Source organism: Helianthus annuus, chromosome 2 (assembly GCF_002127325.2).
Source record: "Helianthus annuus cultivar XRQ/B chromosome 2, HanXRQr2.0-SUNRISE, whole genome shotgun sequence".
NCBI lineage: Eukaryota > Viridiplantae > Streptophyta > Magnoliopsida > Asterales > Asteraceae > Helianthus > Helianthus annuus.
Window position 1 is genome coordinate 118,477,987 of NC_035434.2, and position 22,600 is coordinate 118,500,586.

At 41.9% G+C, this 22,600-nt stretch overlaps 1 protein-coding gene and 1 long non-coding RNA gene across 2 annotated transcripts; both read right to left on the reverse strand.

Annotated features, from left to right (window-relative positions):
- Nucleotides 1–735: 735 nt before the first annotated feature.
- LOC110905070 lies at nt 736–1,546 on the reverse strand. Its single transcript, XR_002572902.2, has 3 exons — nt 1,462–1,546; nt 1,191–1,278; nt 736–1,106 (listed from the first exon to the last, which is right to left on the reverse strand). It is a non-coding gene; the product is annotated as an uncharacterized LOC110905070 (long non-coding RNA).
- A 739-nt stretch (nt 1,547–2,285) lies between these two features.
- On the reverse strand, nt 2,286–2,834 carry LOC110894812. The gene has a single exon (XM_022142038.1). The coding sequence runs from the start codon at nt 2,832–2,834 to the stop codon at nt 2,286–2,288; it is 549 nt and encodes a 182-aa protein (XP_021997730.1).
- Between the last annotated feature and the right edge of the window lie 19,766 nt (nt 2,835–22,600).

Genomic DNA, 22,600 nt, shown 5'->3' on the forward strand with positions numbered 1-22,600 from the left:
ACTTGTGCTTGTAGAGGCTGGGAAATCACATGTATATTATTAATTGTTTGTGATTGCCTTTTATCATGTGTAGTGCTTAATGTAAACTGATTGTTCATCATTGTGACAAGCATGCCCTACAGACATGCATTGGCTGCAATATGGTTCATGGCTACTAATGGTCAAAGAGTTGGTGCTTTGGAAAGCTGGTTTGATCCTAGTCTTTCCCGTTGTCAACGGCTATATGACCGTTACTTTTTACCATTAGCCATTAAAAATTAATAATTATGAAAACAACCTTAATCAATGTATATACCAACTTAAACCTTCATTTTTTCATACCAATTTTTAATAATTTATCTGATATTTCAACCCACATTTTAGACTATGGATTTCATTCAAATTTCAAAATCATTAAGCTTATACAACTCATCGTTTAGTGATACCCAATGTTTGTAACTAATTAGAATTTCTTTTTGTAATGTTACTTCATTGTTGGAATCTAAACTACAACGGTTACTAGTTAAAATTAGACCAGTGTACGAATCGAACAATCACAAACATTGCTTGTTTTTATCCGTTGTTTAGTTTTTAACTAAATAAAAGGAAGGATTCTCCTATTTGTGTATTATGAAAATGAATGTATTTGTGTTTTATTTATGTTCATTGGATAATATTCTAAACAAATGGTTCATGATGATAGACAAACACAAATATAAATTAACGGAGATAAAGGAACAAAAATTAGAAGGGTAAATTACACTTTTCGTCCTTTATGTTTGTATTGGATTGCAATGGATACCCTTTAACTTCAATAATTACAGTCACAGACCTTTATTTGTAAAATTCATTACACCCTAGGTCCTTTAACCCTAACCAGGTTAAAATTTTCAGTTAAATTTAGCATATGCCTTGAAAATAAGGTTAGTAATTTCATCTTTTATATTTAAAATATATATTCTTTTTCCTTTCCACTTCACAGCCAAACAACCAAAAACCTTATCCCATGTCTTTCTCTTCTCTTCTCTCTTTAGAAAATGGTCGGCTACCACCCTTGGTGGCGGAGCCATGGCGGCAAGGCCAACTAAATGTGTAAAATCAACTACGTTTGTTTTTATCATCTGTACCTGGACACACAAAAATCACAAAATATCAAATAAATAACTACGCAGCACATCCCGAATGAACCACGTAATTGTAGAGTACCCCACCCTTTCTGTATGAAAAGTCTAGCTAGAGAAGGAGTAAGTTCAGGCCTCAACGCCACTCGACGATTCCCTTATCCTCGAAACGGTAAAGCTATAATAAAAAAGAAGTTGTTAACACTCATAAACACACATCTTTTTCAGTTAGAATTATAATACATTGGTGACACAAAAATTAGTAAATCAACCTAGTCTCTGATTTCCTAATAATATTTAACAATACTTGTAACTCAGAATTGAATTATAAAGAAAGTAAGTACAATTGAAGAATAAAAACCTCTCTGAAGTTGTGGAAGAGCCAATTGCGGAGGCGCATATCTTCAGGGGGAAATTACGGGTGCCTTTGAGAGGGGGGGGGGGGGGGGGGGGGGAGGGGGGGTTGATTCAAATCCAACCAAAGAGAGAGGGACATGAGAGATAAGAGAAAGAAAGGGATAAGGGGGTGTTTGGCTAAGGTTTTTCACTTCTCCTTCTTAGACTTCTCCTTATCAAGAAGTCACAATTTGTGACTTCTCCTTTTCTCCTTCTTGAAGACAAAAAACCACATTGAAAAGTCCTTTTAATGTTTGTGTTTGGCTAAGCTTCTCGTTCTCAAAAAGGACTTTTAGCTTCATATAACTCAATAAGTCATTTTGAGAAGGAATCCCAAACACCCACAAGGTTGTTGGTTGTTTGGTTGTGAGGATGAAAGGAAAAAGAATACATATTTTAAATATAATAGGTGAAATTACTAACCTACCCTTATGTGTAGGGTATATGCCAAATTTAACTAAAAATTTTAACTTGGTTAGGGCTAAAGGGCCTAGGGTGTAATGAGTTTTACAAATAAAGGACTGTGACCGTAATTATTGAAGTTAAACTAAAAAATCATCCTTACCTCTAATATTTAAAAGGAACCAAATATCATTAAACTAAAAAATATGATGTTAAATATGCAAATGAAAAAATTAAATGCTTAGCGCAAATTGACATAACAAAGGGTGTTTTTTTTTTTTTTTTTAATTAAACTTCATTAAAAACAATCACCTCATAAAACGGGGTGGGCCCAAAACACAAACTACATATTTACAAAGTTACACCAATCGGTTCACGAAAAAGACCTCAATTTACATCTACTTCTAATCCATAAAACCCGATAGATTTAATCTCACTTAAGATATCTTCAACCCAAACTTGTTTATCTTCAAATTTGAGCTTATTTTTCAAACGCCAAATACTCCAACATCCCACACTCACTATCCCTTGGAAAACTTCTTTTGCCGTATTAGATAACCCAACCGCATTATGAACTTCTAAAAGCTCTCTAGTCGAGCTAGTAACAAAAGGAGGAACCTTGCACCACAACACGATATGATGCCAAACCCGAGACGCTATGATGCATCTGGAAAATAAATGGTTGACAATGTATTCTCCCGACCCACACATGTGGCATGTCAGATCATCGCTATCAATATTCCTATTCTTCAACGCAAGAGCCATAGGAATTTTTCCCATTTCGGCTCTCCACACAAAGGCATTGCACTTTAGCGGAACCAGCTTGCACCAATCAATGACATAATTATTACTATGATAAACCCCCTTAGAAACATAGCGTTTAGCCGCTCCAACCGAGAATTCTCCCGGAGTCACCAATTCATTTCCACCGATCATCGTGATTAGCTAGGGAGACCGAATCTAACGATCTGGTGAGCCAGTTTAACTCCATGATTTCTATGTAATTTTACGGTCCTTTTTGCTACTTCCATGATCTGAAAATATCTCCACTCCTATCTGAAACCTGCTCTCCAATGCTACACCCTTTTTTCCACCTCTAATTTAAATAAATTTGGGTATACCTCATTCAATGGCACATTTTCCAGCCAAGGATCTAACTAGAACAAGATATATTTCCCATTCGCCACTTCTCCTTTGAAGAAAGCATGAAGCGGAGTCCCGCCAAAGGTGGTTCTCGCACACATCTTCACAATATTATTCCAGACTCCCTTTATACTGTTTTTAGCAGGAAGAAAATCCCAACTACCTCTACTAATGTGAAGAGCTTCAACCACCTTCTTCCTAAGTTGATTCTTCTCCGTCTTGTAGCGCCAACCCCACTTCACAAGTAGCGCGGTATTTATATTTTTAAGTTTACTCAGCCTGAGCCCTCCATCTTCTTTAGAAATAGCAACCCGATCCCATGCCACCCAATGCATTTTACTCGATTCGGCCGATCCTCCCCAGAGAAATGTTCTAACTAGCTTTTCCAAATCATTTATAACTTTTGAAGGCGCCTTGTAACGTGAAAAATAATAATTTGGAAGGCTTTCTAACACGGACTTAACGAGAGTAATTCGACCACCCATGGGTAACAAGTTAGCCTTCCAAGAAGAAAGTCTCGCTTCAAAGATATCGTACACCGGCTTCCAATTGTTGATCCGATTCATAGTTGCTCCCACCATAAGCCCGACATATTTAAACAGGGAACTCCTGCCACACACCACAGCATCCTAGCCTTGTTTTTCACATCCGAAATCCCAATTTCAATGCCATATAAATTAGATTTTTTTACATTGATTTTCAGCCTCGGGCACATGTAGAAAAACTAAAGAATCCTCACCACGTTGATAATGTTTTCGTTCGTCCACTCCCCAAGAATGATGGCATCATCTGCATACAAAAGGTAAGAGATGATAGGCCCATTATTTGGGGTTTGAATGCCTGAATCACTACATTTTCCCTAGCTTTATCAAACATACAAGACAATGCTTCCATAACAATTAGAAACAAAAAAAGGATAGAGGGGGTAACCTTGTCGCATACCTTTGCCACAGTGAAATTCGAATGTTGGCGCTCCATTTATAAGCACTGAAGATCTCGCCAAGGCCAAAACCCCTTGAATCCATGAACACCACACACGTGGGAACCCAATTTGTTTCGTAATTTTGATTACAATGTTCCAGTTTACATTGACGTAAGCCTTCTCGAAGTCGATTTTAAGGATGAATGCTTGCTTTTTAATATTTTTTTGCAATAAGTAATTAATTCGTTTACCACCAGCGGGCCATCCAGTATATACTTCCCAATAAGAAATGTCGATTGAGATTCAGATATAACCCCCTCGAGCACCTTCTTTAATCTATTAGCCAGGATCTTTGAAACAATTTTACTAATACTCCCCACTAAACTAATTGGTCTATATTTATTAAGATCAACCGGGTCCTTTACTTTGGGGATCAGAGTTATAAACGACGACCCACTTCCACGGTTTATCTTCCTTTCCTTGTGAAAATTCTCCATTTTGTTGAATAAGTCATTTTCAAAAACTTGCCAAAAGTGTTTAATAAATCTGATATTAAAACCATCAGGTCCGGCGCTATATCATCTCCACATCCGAACACCGCTTCTTTAATTTCGTTTTTTGAAAACCGCTCGATAAGAATACCTTTGTGCTCCTCCGAAATCCTCTTCAGATTATCACACACCAACCCCGGCCTATTCAGAATATTTTCAACAAAACGCTTCCTAAAAACCCCATAACTTCTTTCTTAACCATATTCGGCTTTGTAACCCAGTTCCCCCAATATTCAAACACGGAATAAAGTTCCTTTCCCTTCTATTGTTGATCATCCCGTGGAAAAACTACGGTTTTCATCCCCTTCAATTTTTTCCTTGCCATCGGATCCTCGAACGTTGTTTTAAATCAGAATTTTTCATTAGCTCCAGCTCCTTTCATTTTTTCTGGTTTTCCATTAGCGCCCATTCCTCATCTTCCTCCAGCTATCTATCTTCCATATCTTCTTCCAGTTTTTCAATCTCGCATCTCACCGCATTCTCTTCCCCTCCTTCTTTCTTTAACACCTCATCCCTCCACTTCTTGATACGGTTCCTAATACTAGCCATTTTTTCGTAAACACCGTGTCAGCCGACCCAGACTCTCTAAATCTTTCTGTAGCCTCTCTATGAAAGAGTCCAGGATCCTGCGGGATTAGACGGAAGTTTGGACATGATAGAACTAATTCGGTGGAATATTATTAATAAGAATCAAGTAGAAGCAAAATAGTCGAAATATTCATTCATACCGAAAGAGTTTTGATGTGTGTAAAATGCAACATATAAATTACATCAAATGAGGCATAAAACTAACCCTTTTTAAGTACTAATGTTGGAAAAAGAGTGTTTTTGTCTTTCTTTTGTATTTTCAGGATGAAATGAGCTCAAATACACAACAGAAGCAAAAAGACAGCTAATTCTAGCATAAATACAAGAAAAGGAACAGAAGTAGATTGCCCGAACCCTCAACGGCATCCTCCCAAGCAAAGAAAAGAAAACAGAAGACTGAACACGCCCCGTGCTCAGCCAGCACGGGGCCGTGCCCAAGAAGCAGCAGAAAAGACAAACCTGTAGAAGCTTCTATTGCCCACCACGGAGCCGTGTCCAGTGAGCACGGGGGCGTTGCGAAAGTACAGCAGGCGCATTAATTGTAATTGCGAATTACAATTAATGAAGAGAGAGAGAGTGTCAGACGGGTACGGGGGCGTGTCCAGCGGACACGGGGCCGTGCCCAGCCTTCTGTTCAGCCTATAAATAGGAGTGCTTGGTTTCATTCCAACTCATCCCTTGGCACACCACCTCTCTCACACTTCATCCACCACCCACCACCACCATAACACCATCATCCACCACCATCATCCATTGTCCATCGTAGAGTGTGTGAGTCGTCTCGGGATCCAAGATTGATAGTAAGAGTTCTTGACAATCAAGGCCATGTTTGCCTAAGTCTCTTACAACACTTGGTGAAGACAAGTGTTTAGTATAATACTTTTTATTTTTAATCTTTTGCACTTTTTATTTGGTTTTGTATTAATGACTTTAATAACTAGTTACTTATGTTGAAGGTGATCTTTCCTTATCGTTTGTCCGTGGTGTCTTGGCATTATTTTACTGACTATATAAAATAAAAGATTTTCACCATTCATATCTCCATGGTCTATATGGAGGTATGTTGGCTACCTGGTCGGGGGTTAAGGGAACGGTTTGTTAAGGGTCTTGCCCTTGTTCAGCGTTTAGAGGTCCTGCAAGGGACCTGGGTCAAATTTAGTAGGATCTCCTTCAATGCCCATAGGTATTGGATGGCGGGGATCCAAACTCTTTGACCCCCTCATAAGTTAACTACTAATAATACTATAACCCGGCTATTTAGGACTGTATCCCTGCTGACTCAGACTACTTAGCCGAGGGTAACGTCACCGCCAAAAGCGGGGCCTACCATAATTTGCATTAATAACTTAATTCATTATCTTCCAATAATCAAACCCTTTAGGATTGTATCCTTGCTGACTCAAACTACTGGGTTGAGGGTAACGTCGCCTCCAAAAGAGGGGCCTACTACAATAACTAAGATAATCTCTTAAACAAGTGCAAAAGCGCGAAAATAATCAAAGGTTATACTAATACACGAGTCGGATCCAAGTGATTCATCTTGTCTATCTGTTTTTATTTTATTTTTATTTTTCAGCATTTAGTTAGTTTTTATTTTTCTAGTTTAAAAACCTTTTCTAACCTTTTTGATTTGATTAGACGTTGAGGATAAACCGGTACTAAAAGCTCTTGTGTCCTTGGACGACCTCGGTATCTTACCAACGCTATACTACGCCCACGATGGGTGCACTTGCCCATATGTGTGTTTAGTGTTAGTGAATATCGTGTTTTATAAATTTAAAACTTGGCTAAAAATGTAAAAAGGGCTTAAAAATATACATAAAAAATATATCACACTTCACGCACATCAAGTTTTTGGCGCCGCTGCCGGGGACACAAGGATTTTAAGAAAGTTAGGAATCAACGGCCTAATCATATTTTATTTTTCTTTTTAATTTTTTAGGATTTTCTTAGTTTTTCAGCTTCTGCAGAGCTCAGCACGGGCCGTGCCCGCTGAACACGCCCCCGTGCTCATTCATTGGAACTGGCAATCCTGTTTTAAGTCAGACAGTAAGCTGAACACGGGGTCGTGCTCACGCAACACGCCCCCGTGCCCAAGATTCTCTTACTGAAAACAGAACCGTTAGATCCCGGCGGTTGGTAACTTCTGACATAAACATGAGTGATAGTAATTCTTTTTACTTTCGGCACTCTTATGGTATGTGGTGTCAATTATGTGGAGGCGAACATGAAGAATTAAAATGTTACTTTCTAAATTACAGGCCCCACTATATAGACCCACCAATTCCTTATAACCTTAAGAGGGGCGAAAGTAAAAATAAACACTATCTCTCCCTCGAATGCGTCCAACCAGATATTCTAGGGGAAATGCTCCTTGACAAGTTATTTCAACTAGAAGAGCTAATTCTAAATTGGTCAAAAGAACTTAGGAAGGATTTTATTGATCCACCCCAAGACGATGACCATGAAGGAATGTTGGAACCGCATTCCGACAACCTCGTTGCTCCCGAAAATACCTTCATACCTAGAAAAGACTTGGACGATAGTCGTCCCTGTGCCGATTGTGCCGTGAAGGACTCTCCATCGACTGCGTTCGGTGCATACATAGACCTGAGCGATTCGGCATACACCTTCTTTAACGAGAGCCCGGGAAAGGGTTGGACTTGTCCACCTAGAATGAAAATAGGAATTACGCTCACCGACACCTCTTGCGTTCTTGCCTTAGTATAGGACAATTAAGGTATCTTAGGCACTTTGGGGTTGTTCCAACCAATCAAGAGCCGCCCGATACAGGTAGGTTCCTTAAAAACTAGACAACTTCATAAAATGGTCCCTCGACACGGGGTCGTGTCCAGCCAACACGCCCCCGTGTTCACCAAAAGATTCCCTTCTGATCAGTACGTCAGAACACGGACAAACTGTGTCAGAACTCCACCTGCACACGGGGCCGTGTCCAGGATGCTGTCGTTTTCTATAAATGCAGCCAAGAATTCTGCACATTTGGACCAACTTGGGACAGAGATTTGAAGGAATCTTCTCTCAAACTATCCTTGGTAAGTCTAAAAGAAGCTTCCAACAACCCATCTTGTCCTTTCCTCTTCTAGTCATTTCCTTCCTTTCCATCTTTCTCCAAGAACTACCATTAAAAGTTTGAATTTTTCAAACTTTGTGGTAGGAAGCAATGAGTTTTGTTCAAGGAATTTTGGTAAAAACATGTTATGTAATATTGTTTTAAGTTATTAATGTTTAAAAAACCCCCACAAGTTCAGAAAATAACTTAAAACTTCAAGTTTCCTTACTTCAAAATTCTGCAGAAAGATGAACACGGGGCCGTGCTCAATGAGCACGGGGCCGTGTCCAGATACTGCTTCATCAAAATAAACTATTTTTCAGTTTATTTTCATAGAATGGCGAGTGAAGACAGCGAAACATCATCCGTGCATTCATCAAACAGCCAAAGAGGAAGGAGACCCTCCGTTGAAGCTACGCTTGTACACTATGTGATAGCATTAAGGGAGGCTCTCGACGAAATGACGTCAGTGGAGGAGGTCCTAATCGACCGTATCAACGATCTTACGGTGGGACTCGAAAGCAGCTTCCAAGAAATTAACCTCTTGCACCAGAGGTTAAACATTCTTGTAGCACCCCCGATGGAGCCAATCCTTCCACAACAGGATTGGAACTTGGCACTCGGGGTTAACAACCCTACCGGGTGGGAAGACTTTCCGGCGGAACCTCCCGTGGAACACCAACCAGAGATCCCGGTGGAAATCGAAACTCCTCAAACTAATGCCAATGAGCCTTCTTTTCTCCTTCCAAGGGAGGTGGAGGAGTGGCTCGCCGACATTTGAGGAAAGCCACACCCGGAAGAAGGAGTTTTAAAAGCCTTGTCTAACCAAGATCAGTAGCTTCTTGGAAATTTTGCTAATTAGAATAAAGTATAGGCTAGAAACTCCATGGTTTACTATTCCCTTATTTCTATTTAGTATTATGTAATGTATCTCTATGGGGGCAATGAAATGATGGTTTTTAAAGTTTGATGGTTTATAATGAATAAAACACACTCGCAGTGGTAAAGGATGAAAAAGGGAACGAGAAAAATGGCCCCATGCACAAGAACGAGGCAACCTGACACAAATCTCCATTACAGAAGGCTCAACACGGGCCGTGCCCAACCAACACGGCCCCGTGCTGAACCACCTGCAGAAAAATGCCCAGTTCAGGTAACTGGACACGGGCCGTGTTCACCAGACACGCCCCCGTGTCCAGGCTTCTGTCTCATTTCTTTAATTTCTGTTACTGGCACCTGAACACGGGGCCGTTTCCGGTCCCCACGGCGCTGTGTCCAGACTGCCAGTAAAATAAATCTTTGCTTTTTAACACTACATTACACATCCAATTAACCTAAAAATTTATTTTTGGGACATATTGAGGACAATGTGTAATTTAAGTGTGGGGGGGGGGGGGAAGCTAACACCTTGAAATTTTGCAAGTCCTGACAACAAGCCTTACACAAAACTCTATTGGAACCGCTAAACACCCCAATTTTTTTTTTTTCAAAATTTTTCATTTTTTTTACTTGTCTAAAGTTTAAGTTAGGAATCCTAAGATTAATAAGGTTATATTTTTACAAATTTTACAACCGAGAGCGTCGTGATAACAAGAACCAACATAAGAAAATTATGAAATGGCATAACACGTCTAGTTAAAATTTGATTATATATACTTGATCACACTAAAAAAAACCCCATTCCCACAAAAGTGAGTTTTGAGCCTTTATTGTCACACCCCCAAAATCCACCTGCGGATAACACCCGCTTCGAGGGCGTGACTGACCAGGATCCAGCCACCAATTATACCGAATACTTAAGTTGATAACAAAAGTAATACTTACTATTCATAAGCTTAGCAAATATTAAGTTCAGAGTTTAAAGTTTTAAGTTCAAAACAGTAATAAGTAGCGGAAGCATAAGTAAGATAGTTTAAAACAAAGTTCATGATTCAAAATAAGGTAACACCCAACACAAGGGTGAACAGACACTACACGTTCCCAAGCTGCAAGCTCCTTCGTCACGGGTTACCTGCAAAGCATGCAGTAAGGGGTCAACAATAATGCTGAGTGAGTTCACTAGTTGTCCAGTTTTAATTACCAAAAACTTTGTTTCACCGGTTAATTTATCCGTTTATACATGCCCTGGGGAGCTACCCCAAAAGTTAGCGACTAAACTGTTTTTCCAATACCGAACACTAGGTAACCGTTGCGTATCCGCAGGATGCCCCGATGTCAATGTTCTATCATCATTGACGGATTTCTGAGTACATTAGTTCACGACCGATCCCAAACCAGGGCACGGTGTGAGGCTGGTAAACACCTAAATAGCGCTATCAACTAATAACCCGTTCGCCTAATCCCGGCGACTAATCGGTATTTGTAGTAGGGACTTGAGTGATAGAGTTTCGTTTAGTGCCGTTAGTTGCAATCCGTATAAACAGTAATTAACCAAAAGGTTTCCCAATACCAGGGAAGGAAGAGTAGTTTTGTTCCCAATAACCAGGGAAGGTATGTAAATGGTATCCCCTTTTACCAGGGGATAGGGTTGTTTTAGTCTCGTGTCCCAAACCACCGGGACGCATGCTTTTAAGTTGTGAACTCACCTTGGGTTGCTCGGTAGGTTTAGGTTACTTGGTCAAACACGCTGGTCACCACGTCCTAACATGGTTACCGGTATAGGTCAGGTTCGGTGTATAAGCATTCACATGAAACACATACTGGCACGTAACATACATACAAATAAACAGTCGTGGGGTTATTGGGCCGGCCTAATCAATTAAGCAGTCAACAGTAACACATAACCCAGTCAACAGATAGTCCATAACACATAATGGCCCAATAACCAAAGTGGACAGCCCAGTCGCAACCGGCTGGTCTCGAGTCGCAATCAGGTGGTCTCGGCTTGTCACGCTGTGGTTGCGAGTCGCAACCGTGGTCTCGAGTTGTCACGTTGTGGTTGCGAGTCGCAACCGTCGTAGTCTCGAGTCGTAATCGTGTGGTTTCGACTTGTCATGCTATGGTTGCGAGTCGCAACTACGTGGTTTCGAGTTGTCTTGCCTTGGTTGCGAGTCGCAACGACGCGGTTGCGAGTCGTAAGCTGTCCCTTTCACGTACACGTGATGATGCAGATGCAAAAGTCCGAAATTGTACCATGTATTCAGAACCAGATTAGGAAACTACCAATAAGGTTTCTACAAACACTTTTCCTAAACTGACCAGCAATGAAAATAGATCAAACTTTGCCATTTTTAAAACCTTCAAACCACATTCAAGAAGTTCATCCTATGTTCATCATTTTTCTAGGGTTTTCATGTCAACATAACCATATATTTATGATCCAAAATCACATATTTTACCAAGATTAACATTGCAAGAACAAAGAACATACAATACATAGCCGAAACTTATGTTTAACAATCATCATTTTGCAAGAAACAAAGAAGTATAGTTTGGTTGGCCATGAACACTTGTAAACTACCATTATCAAGTCATTTTTAAACATGTCATCATATATTTTCAATCTTTACAAAACAACCTAATGATCATACATAAACCTACTAACCAAACATTTTTCTAGTTCATACACATATCATTCAAGCAAGAATACAAGGCATTTATTACACACTAACCGGTTAAGAAGGAGGAGAAGGAGCCGAAACAAAGGAAAGGAACCGAGAAGATGGAATGTCCGAGTGATAGTCTTGACCGAGTTTCTTGTCCGGGATCTTTGCTTGAACCGAAAATAGGAAGGGATTGGGGTGTGTTGTTGAGGGTTTCTAGTTGAGAGAAAAATAGGAGGAGTGTGTGTTTGTGTGTTTGTGTAAAGTGAAGGAAAGTGGGGAAGGTGGGGTATATATACCAAGGGATGTTTCGGGTTGGGCTTGGGGTTTCGGCCCAAACCGGTTATGGCCCAAAGGCCCACTCGCAACCGCCCGGTTGCGAGTCATGGTCTCGACTCACGTACATTTATATATAATACGTACATTCAACACACGTTAAGCAAATAAAGATCACGTTTCCATTTAATAATATTTATATACACAAAATATTACAAGGTGTTCGTTCGGAAAAACCTCGAGTGTCACATTATCCCCAAGTTTTAAGAACTTTCGTCCCGAAAGTTGAAGCAGCCACTGCCAAGCTAGCGTGTTTCAACGGGGTGTCACATCATCCCCTTGTTAGTTTGGAATTTCGTCCCGAAATTCGGTTGTAGCTTCAGTGCTGGGGTTTTCGTTTGGGAATAACTGGGGATACTTGGACTTCATCTGGTCCTCCCGCTCCCAGGTAAACTCTGGGCCGCGCCGTGAGTTCCAACGAACTCGCACAAGGGGTATCTGGCTACGTTTGAGGGTTTTGATCTCTCGATCCATGATCTCAATCGGTTCCTCAGTAAAGTGTAGCTGTTCGTCAATCGTCAGTTCCTTAAAAGGAATTACAAGTGTTTCATCCGACAAACACTTCTTCAGGTTAGATACGTGAAAAACGTTGTGCACTGCACTCAGCTCTGCAGGCAGGTTTAATCTATAAGCAACCTTACCGATTTTCTCGGTAATTTCGAATGGTCCAACATACCGTGGATTCAGCTTGCCTCGTTTACCAAAACGGACCACACCCTTCCAGGGTGAGACTTTAAGTAGAACCCGGTCCCCGACCTGGAATTCTAGCGGTTTCCTACGCTTGTCAGCGTAGCTCTTCTGACGGTCACGAGCTGCCGCCATGCGTTGCCTGATCTGGGAAATCTTTTCCGTTGTATCAACCACTAGTTCTGGGCCTGTGAGTTGACTATCACCGACTTCCGCCCAGCAGAGGGGTGATCGGCATTTACGACCGTACAATGCCTCAAAAGGTGCCGCCTGAATACTAGTGTGATAGCTGTTATTGTAGGAGAATTCCACCAGCGGTAGATGTTTCTCCCAGTTCTTGCCAAAATCGATCACACATGCTCTAAGCATGTCTTCCAGGGTTTGGATGGTGTGTTCAGACTGCCCATCCGTTTGCGGGTGGTAAGCGGTGCTCATGTCCAAACGTGAGCCAAAGCATTTGTGCATAGCTTGCCACAATTCCGAAGTAAAACGAGCGTCTCGGTCGGAAATAATAGAGGTTGGCACCCCGTGCCTGGAGACTACTTCCTTCAAATAGATTTCTGCTAAGGTAGAAAACTTGTCCGTTTCCTTAATGGCCAAAAAGTGTGCAGACTTAGTCAATCGATCTACTATCACCCAAATAGTATCATTCCCGCATTGGGATCTAGGTAGTCCTGTAACAAAATCCATGGAAATTTGCTCCCATTTCCACTTCGGGATTTCCGGTTGCTGTAGTAGGCCTGCTGGTTTCTGATACTCGATCTTGACTCTTGCGCAGGTCAAACATTTGCCCACGTAGGCTGCTATGTGGGCTTTCATGCCAGGCCACCAGTATGTGGTTCTTAAGTCGTGGTACATCTTATCTGAACCAGGATGTACTGAATAACGGGACTTATGGGCTTCGTCCATCACAAGCTCTCGTAGATCTCCGTAAAGTGGGACCCAAATGCGCCCTGCCACATAGTAGGCGCCGTCTTCTTTTTGCTCTAACTGTTGTCTCGATCCTCGCAGGGACTCAGCCCTGATGTTTTCCGGTTTCAGAGCTTCAATCTGAGCATTTCGAATCTGGGTAGGAAGACTAGACTGGATGGTAAGTTGTAATGCTCGCACGCGCCTGGGTATAGTGTCTTTTCGGCTGAGGGCGTCTGCCACAACATTGGCCTTGCCCGGATGGTACTTGATGGCGCATTCGTAATCATTCAAAAGTTCGACCCATCTACGCTGTCGCATGTTTAATTCCTTCTGCTTGAAAATATGCTCGAGACTCCTGTGATCGGTGTAAATGGTGCACTTGGTACCGTACAGGTAATGTCTCCATATCTTAAGCGCAAATATCACCGCTCCTAGTTCCAAGTCGTGTGTTGTGTAGTTCCTTTCGTGTGTCTTGAGTTGCCGGGAGGCATAGGCAATAACTTTCTCGTGTTGCATCAACACGCAACCGAGCCCATGAATAGACGCATCGCAGTAAACCACAAAGTCGTCCGTCCCTTCAGGTAACGAGAGAATAGGAGCACTGCAGAGGTTATCCTTAAGCCTCTGAAAAGCAGTTTCCTGTGCTTCATTCCACTTGTAGGTGACGCCTTTCTGAGTGAGCGTAGTGAGGGGTTGTGCAATCTTTGAGAATCCCTGAATGAATCTGCGGTAGTAACCTGCCAATCCCAAGAATTGGCGAACTTCAGTGGGAGTCTTAGGGGTAGGCCAATTCTTTATAGAGTCGATCTTTGCAGGGTCGACGTGGATTCCGTCCTTGTTAACCACGTGCCCAAGGAAATGGACTTCCCGAAGCCAGAAGTCGCATTTCGAGAACTTGGCGTACAGTTGCTCATTGCGGAGGAGTTCGAGGATAAGGCGTAGGTGCTGTTCATGCTCTTCCTGACTTTTCGAGTAGATCAAGATGTCGTCTATAAACACGATCACAAATTTGTCGAGGTAGGGTTTGCATACTCGGTTCATAAGATCCATGAACACTGCAGGGGCGTTGGTCATTCCAAAGGGCATAACGAGGAATTCATAATGACCATAACGAGTTCTGAATGCAGTTTTGGAGATGTCTTCATTACGGACCCTCAACTGATGATAGCCTGATCGCAGGTCAATCTTGGAATAGTAGCTCGATCCTTGCAGTTGATCAAACAAATCGTCGATTCGCGGGAGAGGGTAACGATTCTTGATGGTAACCTTGTTCAGCTCACGATAATCAATGCACATTCGGAACGTGCCATCCTTCTTCTTAACAAAGAGTACCGGTGCTCCCCAGGGTGATGAACTAGGGCGGATAAATCCTTTATCCAATAGTTCTTGTAGTTGCGTCGAGAGTTCCTTCAATTCTGCGGGGGCTAGACGGTAAGGTGCACGAGCTATAGGCGCTGCTCCGGGAGCTAGCTCGATTTGGAATTCGACCTGACGATGGGGAGGGAGTCCAGGTAATTCCTCAGGAAATACCTCGGGGTAGTCACGCACTACTGGAAAGTCTTCAATCCTCTTCTCCTTTTCCTGCGTGTTGGTGACGAGTGCTAAGATAGCGGTGTGCCCTTTTCGTAGACACTTCTGGGCTTTCAAGAACGAGATAACGCCGGAGATTTCTCCACTTTTGCCACCTTGTACAATGAGGGGTTTGCCAGAACGGCGAGGAATACGAACTGCTTTCTCTTGACAGAGGATCTCAGCGCGATGCTTGGATAACCAATCCATACCAATAACGACGTCGAAGCTTCCAAGAGTAACAGGGAAAAGATCGATACTAAATGTCTGACCAGACAACTCTAGTTTGCAACCCTTGACAACGTGTGAGGCCTCGATGTTTCTACCATTAGCTAACTCGACGACATGAGGAGAACTTAGTAACGAAAGCGGACGCTTAAGCTTCTTACTAATACGTAGGGATACATAACTAGCATCGGCACCAGAATCAAATAACACAGAAACATAACGATCATCAAGTAGGAACTTACCCGCCACGACATTGGGGTCATTCCTTGCTTCTCCAGCTCCAATCACAAAAGCCCTTCCTCTAGCACCATTCCCAGCATTGTTGTTTTGATTGTTGTTCCCAGCTCCCTGATTATTGTTGCGGTTCTGATTCAGTTCAGGACAATCCTTCCTAAAGTGCCCTGTTGCCCCACATTTAAAACATGTTCGGTCGTTTCCCTGCTGCTGTTGCTGTTGAGGTTGTTGCTGATTCTGTCTTGCTGGGAACTGGCTTCTACAATCCTTGGCTTCGTGCCCCATCTTGTGGCATCGCTGACACTGGCCCTTGTTACATGCCCCATTATGGTGTCTGTTACACTTGTTGCACTTTGGGTAGCTTCCCTGGTAGCCACCCTGTTGCTGGGTGCCTTTGTTGTTTTCAGTTTTCCTTTGTTGTGCTGGGGCCTGAGTGGGGTTAGCATCCTTGCTTTGACTCCCTTCCCACTTACGCTTGCTGTCACTAGAAGTTCCGACAGTAGCACTGATCCTTTTGGGCAACCTGCCCTCTTCCACGGCCTGATCAGTAAGTTTGTGAGCAAGTCGAACAATCGGCTGGATGGTAGTGTGGTTGGCTGAAGTGACATGGCTTCGAATTTCAGGAGCCAAACCCTTGATGTACAGTTCGATCCTTCGGTACATTGGTCGTGACATGTTTGGGCAAAGAGCAGCATAGTCATTAGACAGCTTGGTGTAAGTTTCAATTTCCGACCCAACCATCTTGAGCTCATAGTACTCATTCTCAAGCTTGTGGATGTCATCCCGGTGACAGTATTCCTCCTTAATCATATCCTTGAAATCCTCCCATGCCGTAGCATTTGCAGTTTCCAACCCAAACATCTGAATCTGCGCCTTCCACCAAGAAAGCGCGCTCCCTTCAAGCGTAGCAGTAGCAAATTTCACCCAATTTGCAGGAGGACACTCGCAAACAGCAAAGACAGCTTCAATTTTCTCAATCCAATGCAGAAGACCTATGGCACCCTCAGTGCCGTTGAAAGGGAGAGGCTTGCAATCCATGAAAGTTTTGAAAGTACACACTGGTGGTTGCGCAGGTGCATGCTGACCTATAGGGTGAGAAGCGAAACGTATAGGTTTAGAGGCGAAAAGTCGATGTGGCGGTAGGATCTAAACATCCTAAAACAACGAGCTTACCTATAGGGTGAGCTGCGAAAGCTGCAGCCACTGTGTTGAGCAGGTTAGTGAACTGAGCCTGTGTCATGTTAATGTTTCCCCTTCCGCGTCCACTCATTGTCTTCATAACCAGAAAACACAGTATGAGTGTGATGTCGTGATGTAGCGAGAATGAGATAGAAGAGAGAGGTGTATCTATCTAGTTTAGGCACACTAGTACGTATAGCATAACAGGAAACATAAAGCAAACAAGTAAACATTGGTCCGAGCTATGAGGTCGAAAGTGTTGAGCCTTGCACTTGGAGTGTAGTGTCGTTACGAGTCACGGGTTATAGTCTGGTTTTCTCCAAAAAGATTTTCCCCTTTTTAAAACCAAGTTCACTATAACCAATGGCTCTGATACCAATCTGTCACACCCCCAAAATCCACCTGCGGATAACACCCGCTTCGAGGGCGTGACTGACCAGGATCCAGCCACCAATTATACCGAATACTTAAGTTGATAACAAAAGTAATACTTACTATTCATAAGCTTAGCAAATATTAAGTTCAGAGTTTAAAGTTTTAAGTTCAAAACAGTAATAAGTAGCGGAAGCATAAGTAAGGTAGTTTAAAACAAAGTTCATGATTCAAAATAAGGTAACACCCAACACAAGGGTGAACAGACACTACACGTTCCCAAGCTGCAAGCTCCTTCGTCACGGGTTACCTGCAAAGCATGCAGTAAGGGGTCAACAATAATGCTGAGTGAGTTCACTAGTTGTCCAGTTTTAATTACCAAAAACTTTGTTTCACCGGTTAATTTATCCGTTTATACATGCCCTGGGGAGCTACCCCAAAAGTTAGCGACTAAACTGTTTTTCCAATACCGAACACTAGGTAACCGTTGCGTATCCGCAGGATGCCCCGATGTCAATGTTCTATCATCATTGACGGATTTCTGAGTACATTAGTTCACGACCGATCCCAAACCAGGGCACGGTGTGAGGCTGGTAAACACCTAAATAGCGCTATCAACTAATAACCCGTTCGCCTAATCCCGGCGACTAATCGGTATTTGTAGTAGGGACTTGAGTGATAGAGTTTCGTTTAGTGCCGTTAGTTGCAATCCGTATAAACAGTAATTAACCAAAAGGTTTCCCAATACCAGGGAAGGAAGAGTAGTTTTGTTCCCAATAACCAGGGAAGGTATGTAAATGGTATCCCCTTTTACCAGGGGATAGGGTTGTTTTAGTCTCGTGTCCCAAACCACCGGGACGCATGCTTTTAAGTTGTGAACTCACCTTGGGTTGCTCGGTAGGTTTAGGTTACTTGGTCAAACACGCTGGTCACCACGTCCTAACATGGTTACCGGTATAGGTCAGGTTCGGTGTATAAGCATTCACATGAAACACATACTGGCACGTAACATACATACAAATAAACAGTCGTGGGGTTATTGGGCCGGCCTAATCAATTAAGCAGTCAACAGTAACACATAACCCAGTCAACAGATAGTCCATAACACATAATGGCCCAATAACCAAAGTGGACAGCCCAGTCGCAACCGGCTGGTCTCGAGTCGCAATCAGGTGGTCTCGGCTTGTCACGCTGTGGTTGCGAGTCGCAACCGTGGTCTCGAGTTGTCACGTTGTGGTTGCGAGTCGCAACCGTCGTAGTCTCGAGTCGTAATCGTGTGGTTTCGACTTGTCATGCTATGGTTGCGAGTCGCAACTACGTGGTTTCGAGTTGTCTTGCCTTGGTTGCGAGTCGCAACGACGCGGTTGCGAGTCGTAAGCTGTCCCTTTCACGTACACGTGATGATGCAGATGCAACAGTCCGAAATTGTACCATGTATTCAGACCCAGATTAGGAAACTACCAATAAGGTTTCTACAAACACTTTTCCTAAACAGACCAGCAATGAAAATAGATCAAACTTTGCCATTTTTAAAACCTTCAAACCACATTCAAGAAGTTCATCCTATGTTCATCATTTTTCTAGGGTTTTCATGTCAACATAACCATATATTTATGATCCAAAATCACATATTTTACCAAGATTAACATTGCAAGAACAAAGAACATACAATACATAGCCGAAACTTATGTTTAACAATCATCATTTTGCAAGAAACAAAGAAGTATAGTTTGGTTGGCCATGGACACTTGTAAACTACCATTATCAAGTCATTTTTAAACATGTCATCATATATTTTCAATCTTTACAAAACAACCTAATGATCATACATAAACCTACTAACCAAACATTTTTCTAGTTCATACACATATCATTCAAGCAAGAATACAAGGCATTTATTACACACTAACCGGTTAAGAAGGAGGAGAAGGAGCCGAAACAAAGGAAAGGAACCGAGAAGATGGAATGTCCGAGTGATAGTCTTGACCGAGTTTCTTGTCCGGGATCTTTGCTTGAACCGAAAATAGGAAGGGATTGGGGTGTGTTGTTGAGGGTTTCTAGTTGAGAGAAAAATAGGAGGAGTGTGTGTTTGTGTGTTTGTGTAAAGTGAAGGAAAGTGGGGAAGGTGGGGTATATATACCAAGGGATGTTTCGGGTTGGGCTTGGGGTTTCGGCCCAAACCGGTTATGGCCCAAAGGCCCACTCGCAACCGCCCGGTTGCGAGTCATGGTCTCGACTCACGTACATTTATATATAATACGTACATTCAACACACGTTAAGCAAATAAAGATCACGTTTCCATTTAATAATATTTATATACACAAAATATTACAAGGTGTTCGTTCGGAAAAACCTCGAGTGTCACATTTATTGAGCATACAAATTTACATCCTTAGACTAAATGCTCATTTTTCGTTTCTTGTGTGAATAGCCGCTTGGTTCTTACAACTCTAGAACTTGCCACGACGATTCATTCCCGGTCCTTACCAACTTAAACCCAAGTAAGTAAATGATGGAGGCATTAGGACTAACCATTTTTCTTTCCACACCATTATTTTTCATTTTTTTTACACCTACCCAAAATCCCCCTAGTTAACCCCTTTGAGCCTAAACCTTTCATTTCTTTACCCTTTTTCACCCACCAAAAACCCTTTTTATTTTTCACCCTTTATTTTAGTAACAAGCTCGGTTTTTCGTAAACTCGTTCTTTTTCGTGTGATAAAAAAAAAAAATTTTGATGAAGTTGAAAAAAAAAACAAACAAAGCTATGCAAACAAAAGCTTGTTTGGAGAAATACTTCAAAAAAAAAAGGTCACCAAAAACAAAGTGTTTTACGAAAACCGACGTTTTTTAAGCTTTTCGCCCTTTTACTAACCACTAACCCAACCACCCACCTTTAGCCTAAGCCTAACCCTTCACCCAAAAAGTCCTCTTGATATCTACAAAGGTATAAAGTTAAAAAGGAGGAGGATTGATTGCTTGGCAAGCTTATGGTAGGAATAAGTTCCATGCCGCTCTCGAGTGATTCACTAAAAATACACCTTCGGCCGAGTGTTGAGTGATCCCCCGTGAGGTATGTGAACTTGTATATAAATGAAATTTTAAAAAGACATGCTATGCCCTAATAAGTAATTTATCTTATGAAACGTTCTAAATAAATCATAACGAATAGGATTGTAAATAAATAAAAATAAAACCCAAAAAAAATCTTGGATTCCCGACATTCTATGACAAGCCAAAAACCTTCTCTTCTACCCATTCCATTTGGGAGTGTAAGCCACATATTTAAAGAGTTTTGCTTGAGGACAAGCAAAAGTTCAAGTGTGGGGGTATTTGATGTGTGTAAAATGCAACATATAAATTACATCAAATGAGGCATAAAACTAACCCTTTTTAAGTACTAATGTTAGAAAAAGAGTGTTTTTGTCTTCCTTTTGTATTTTCAGGATGAAATGAGCTCAAATACACAAAAGAAGCAAAAAGACAGCTAATTCTAGCATAAATACAAGAAAAGGAACAAAAGTAGATTGCCCGAACCCTCAACGGCATCCTCCCAAGCAAAGAAAAGAAAACAGAAGACTGAACACGCCCCGTGCTCAGCCAGCACGGGGCCGTGCCCAAGAAGCAGCAGAAAAGACAAACCTGTAGAAGCTTCTATTGCCCACCACGGGGCCGTGTCCAGTGAGCACGGGGGCATGGCGAAAGTACAGCAGGCGCATTAATTGTATTTGTGAAGTACAATTAATGAAGAGAGAGAGTGTCAGACGGGCACGGGGGCGTGTCCAGCGGACACGGGGCCGTGCCCAGCCTTCTGTTCAGCCTATAAATAGGAGTGCTTGGTTTCATTCCAACTCATCCCTTGGCACACCACCTTTCTCACACTTCATCCACCACCCACCACCACCATAACACCATCATCCACCACCATCATCCATTGTCCATCGTAGAGTGTGTGAGTCGTCTAGGGATCCAAGATTGATAGTAAGAGTTCTTGACAATGAAGTCCATGTTTGCCTAAGTCTCTTACATCACTTGGTGAAGACAAGTGTTTAGTATAATACTTTTTATTTTTAATCTTTTGCACTTTTTATTTGGTTTTGTATTAATGACTTTAATAACTAGTTACTTATGTTGAAGGTGATCTTTCCTTATCGTTTGTCCGTGGTGTCTTAGCATTATTTTACTGTCTATATAAAATAAAAGATTTTCACCATTCATATCTCCACGGTCTATATGGAGGTATGTTGGCTACCTGGTCGGGGGTTAAGGGAACGGTTTGGTAAGGGTCTTGCCCTTGTTCAGCGTTTAGAGGTCCTGCAAGGGACCTGGGTTAAATTTAGTAGGATCCCCTTTAATGCCCATAGGTATTGGATGGCGGGGATCCAAACTCTTTGACCCCCTCATAAGTTAACTACTATTAATACTATAACCCGGCTATTTAGGACTGTATCCCTGCTGACTCAGACTACTTAGCCGAGGGTAACGTCACCGCCAAAAGCGGGACCTACCATAATTTGCATTAATAACTTAATTCATTATCTTCCAATAATCCAACCCTTTAGGATTGTATCCTTGCTGACTCAAACTACTGGGTTGAGGGTAACGTCGCCTCCAAAAGAGGGGCCTACTACAATAACTAAGATAATCTCTTAAACAAGTGCAAAAGTGCGAAAATAATCAAATGTTATACTAATACATGAGTCGGATCCAAGTGATTCATCTTGTCTATCTGTTTTTATTTTATTTTTATTTTTCAGCATTTAGTTAGTTTTTATTTTTCTAGTTTAAAAACCTTTTCTAACCTTTTTGATTTGATTAGACGTTGAGGATAAACCGGTACTAAAAGCTCTTGTGTCCTTGGACGACCTCGGTAACTTACCAACACTATACTACGCCCACAATGGGTGCACTTGCCCATATGTGTGTTTAGTGTTAGTGAATATCGTGTTTTATAAATTTAAAACTTGGCTAAAAGTGTAAAAAGGGCTTAAAAATATACATCAAAAATATATCACACTTCACGCACATCAAGTTTACATCATTTACAAGCTAGAGAAAAATTTCTCCAACATTTCCCCTCTGGGAACTCCAAAACCTCTCTCAGCTCTCACTCATAACTCCTATTTATAGGCATGATCCTCCGTGCGAGTGGCTTTGAGCGAAAGGCTTTGGATGAATGGAACAATCCATTCGTGCGAATGGCTAGTGTCCCTTCGCGTGAAGGCTCCTTCGTGCGAAGGGAACTTTACAATACAAAAGCGTATTTTTCACTCTCATCTATACAATATTCAACACACGCTCTATCTAGCCTATTCGCGTAGTGACAGACACATAAAATATGCACTAACAATTTCCCCCTTGTACGTCA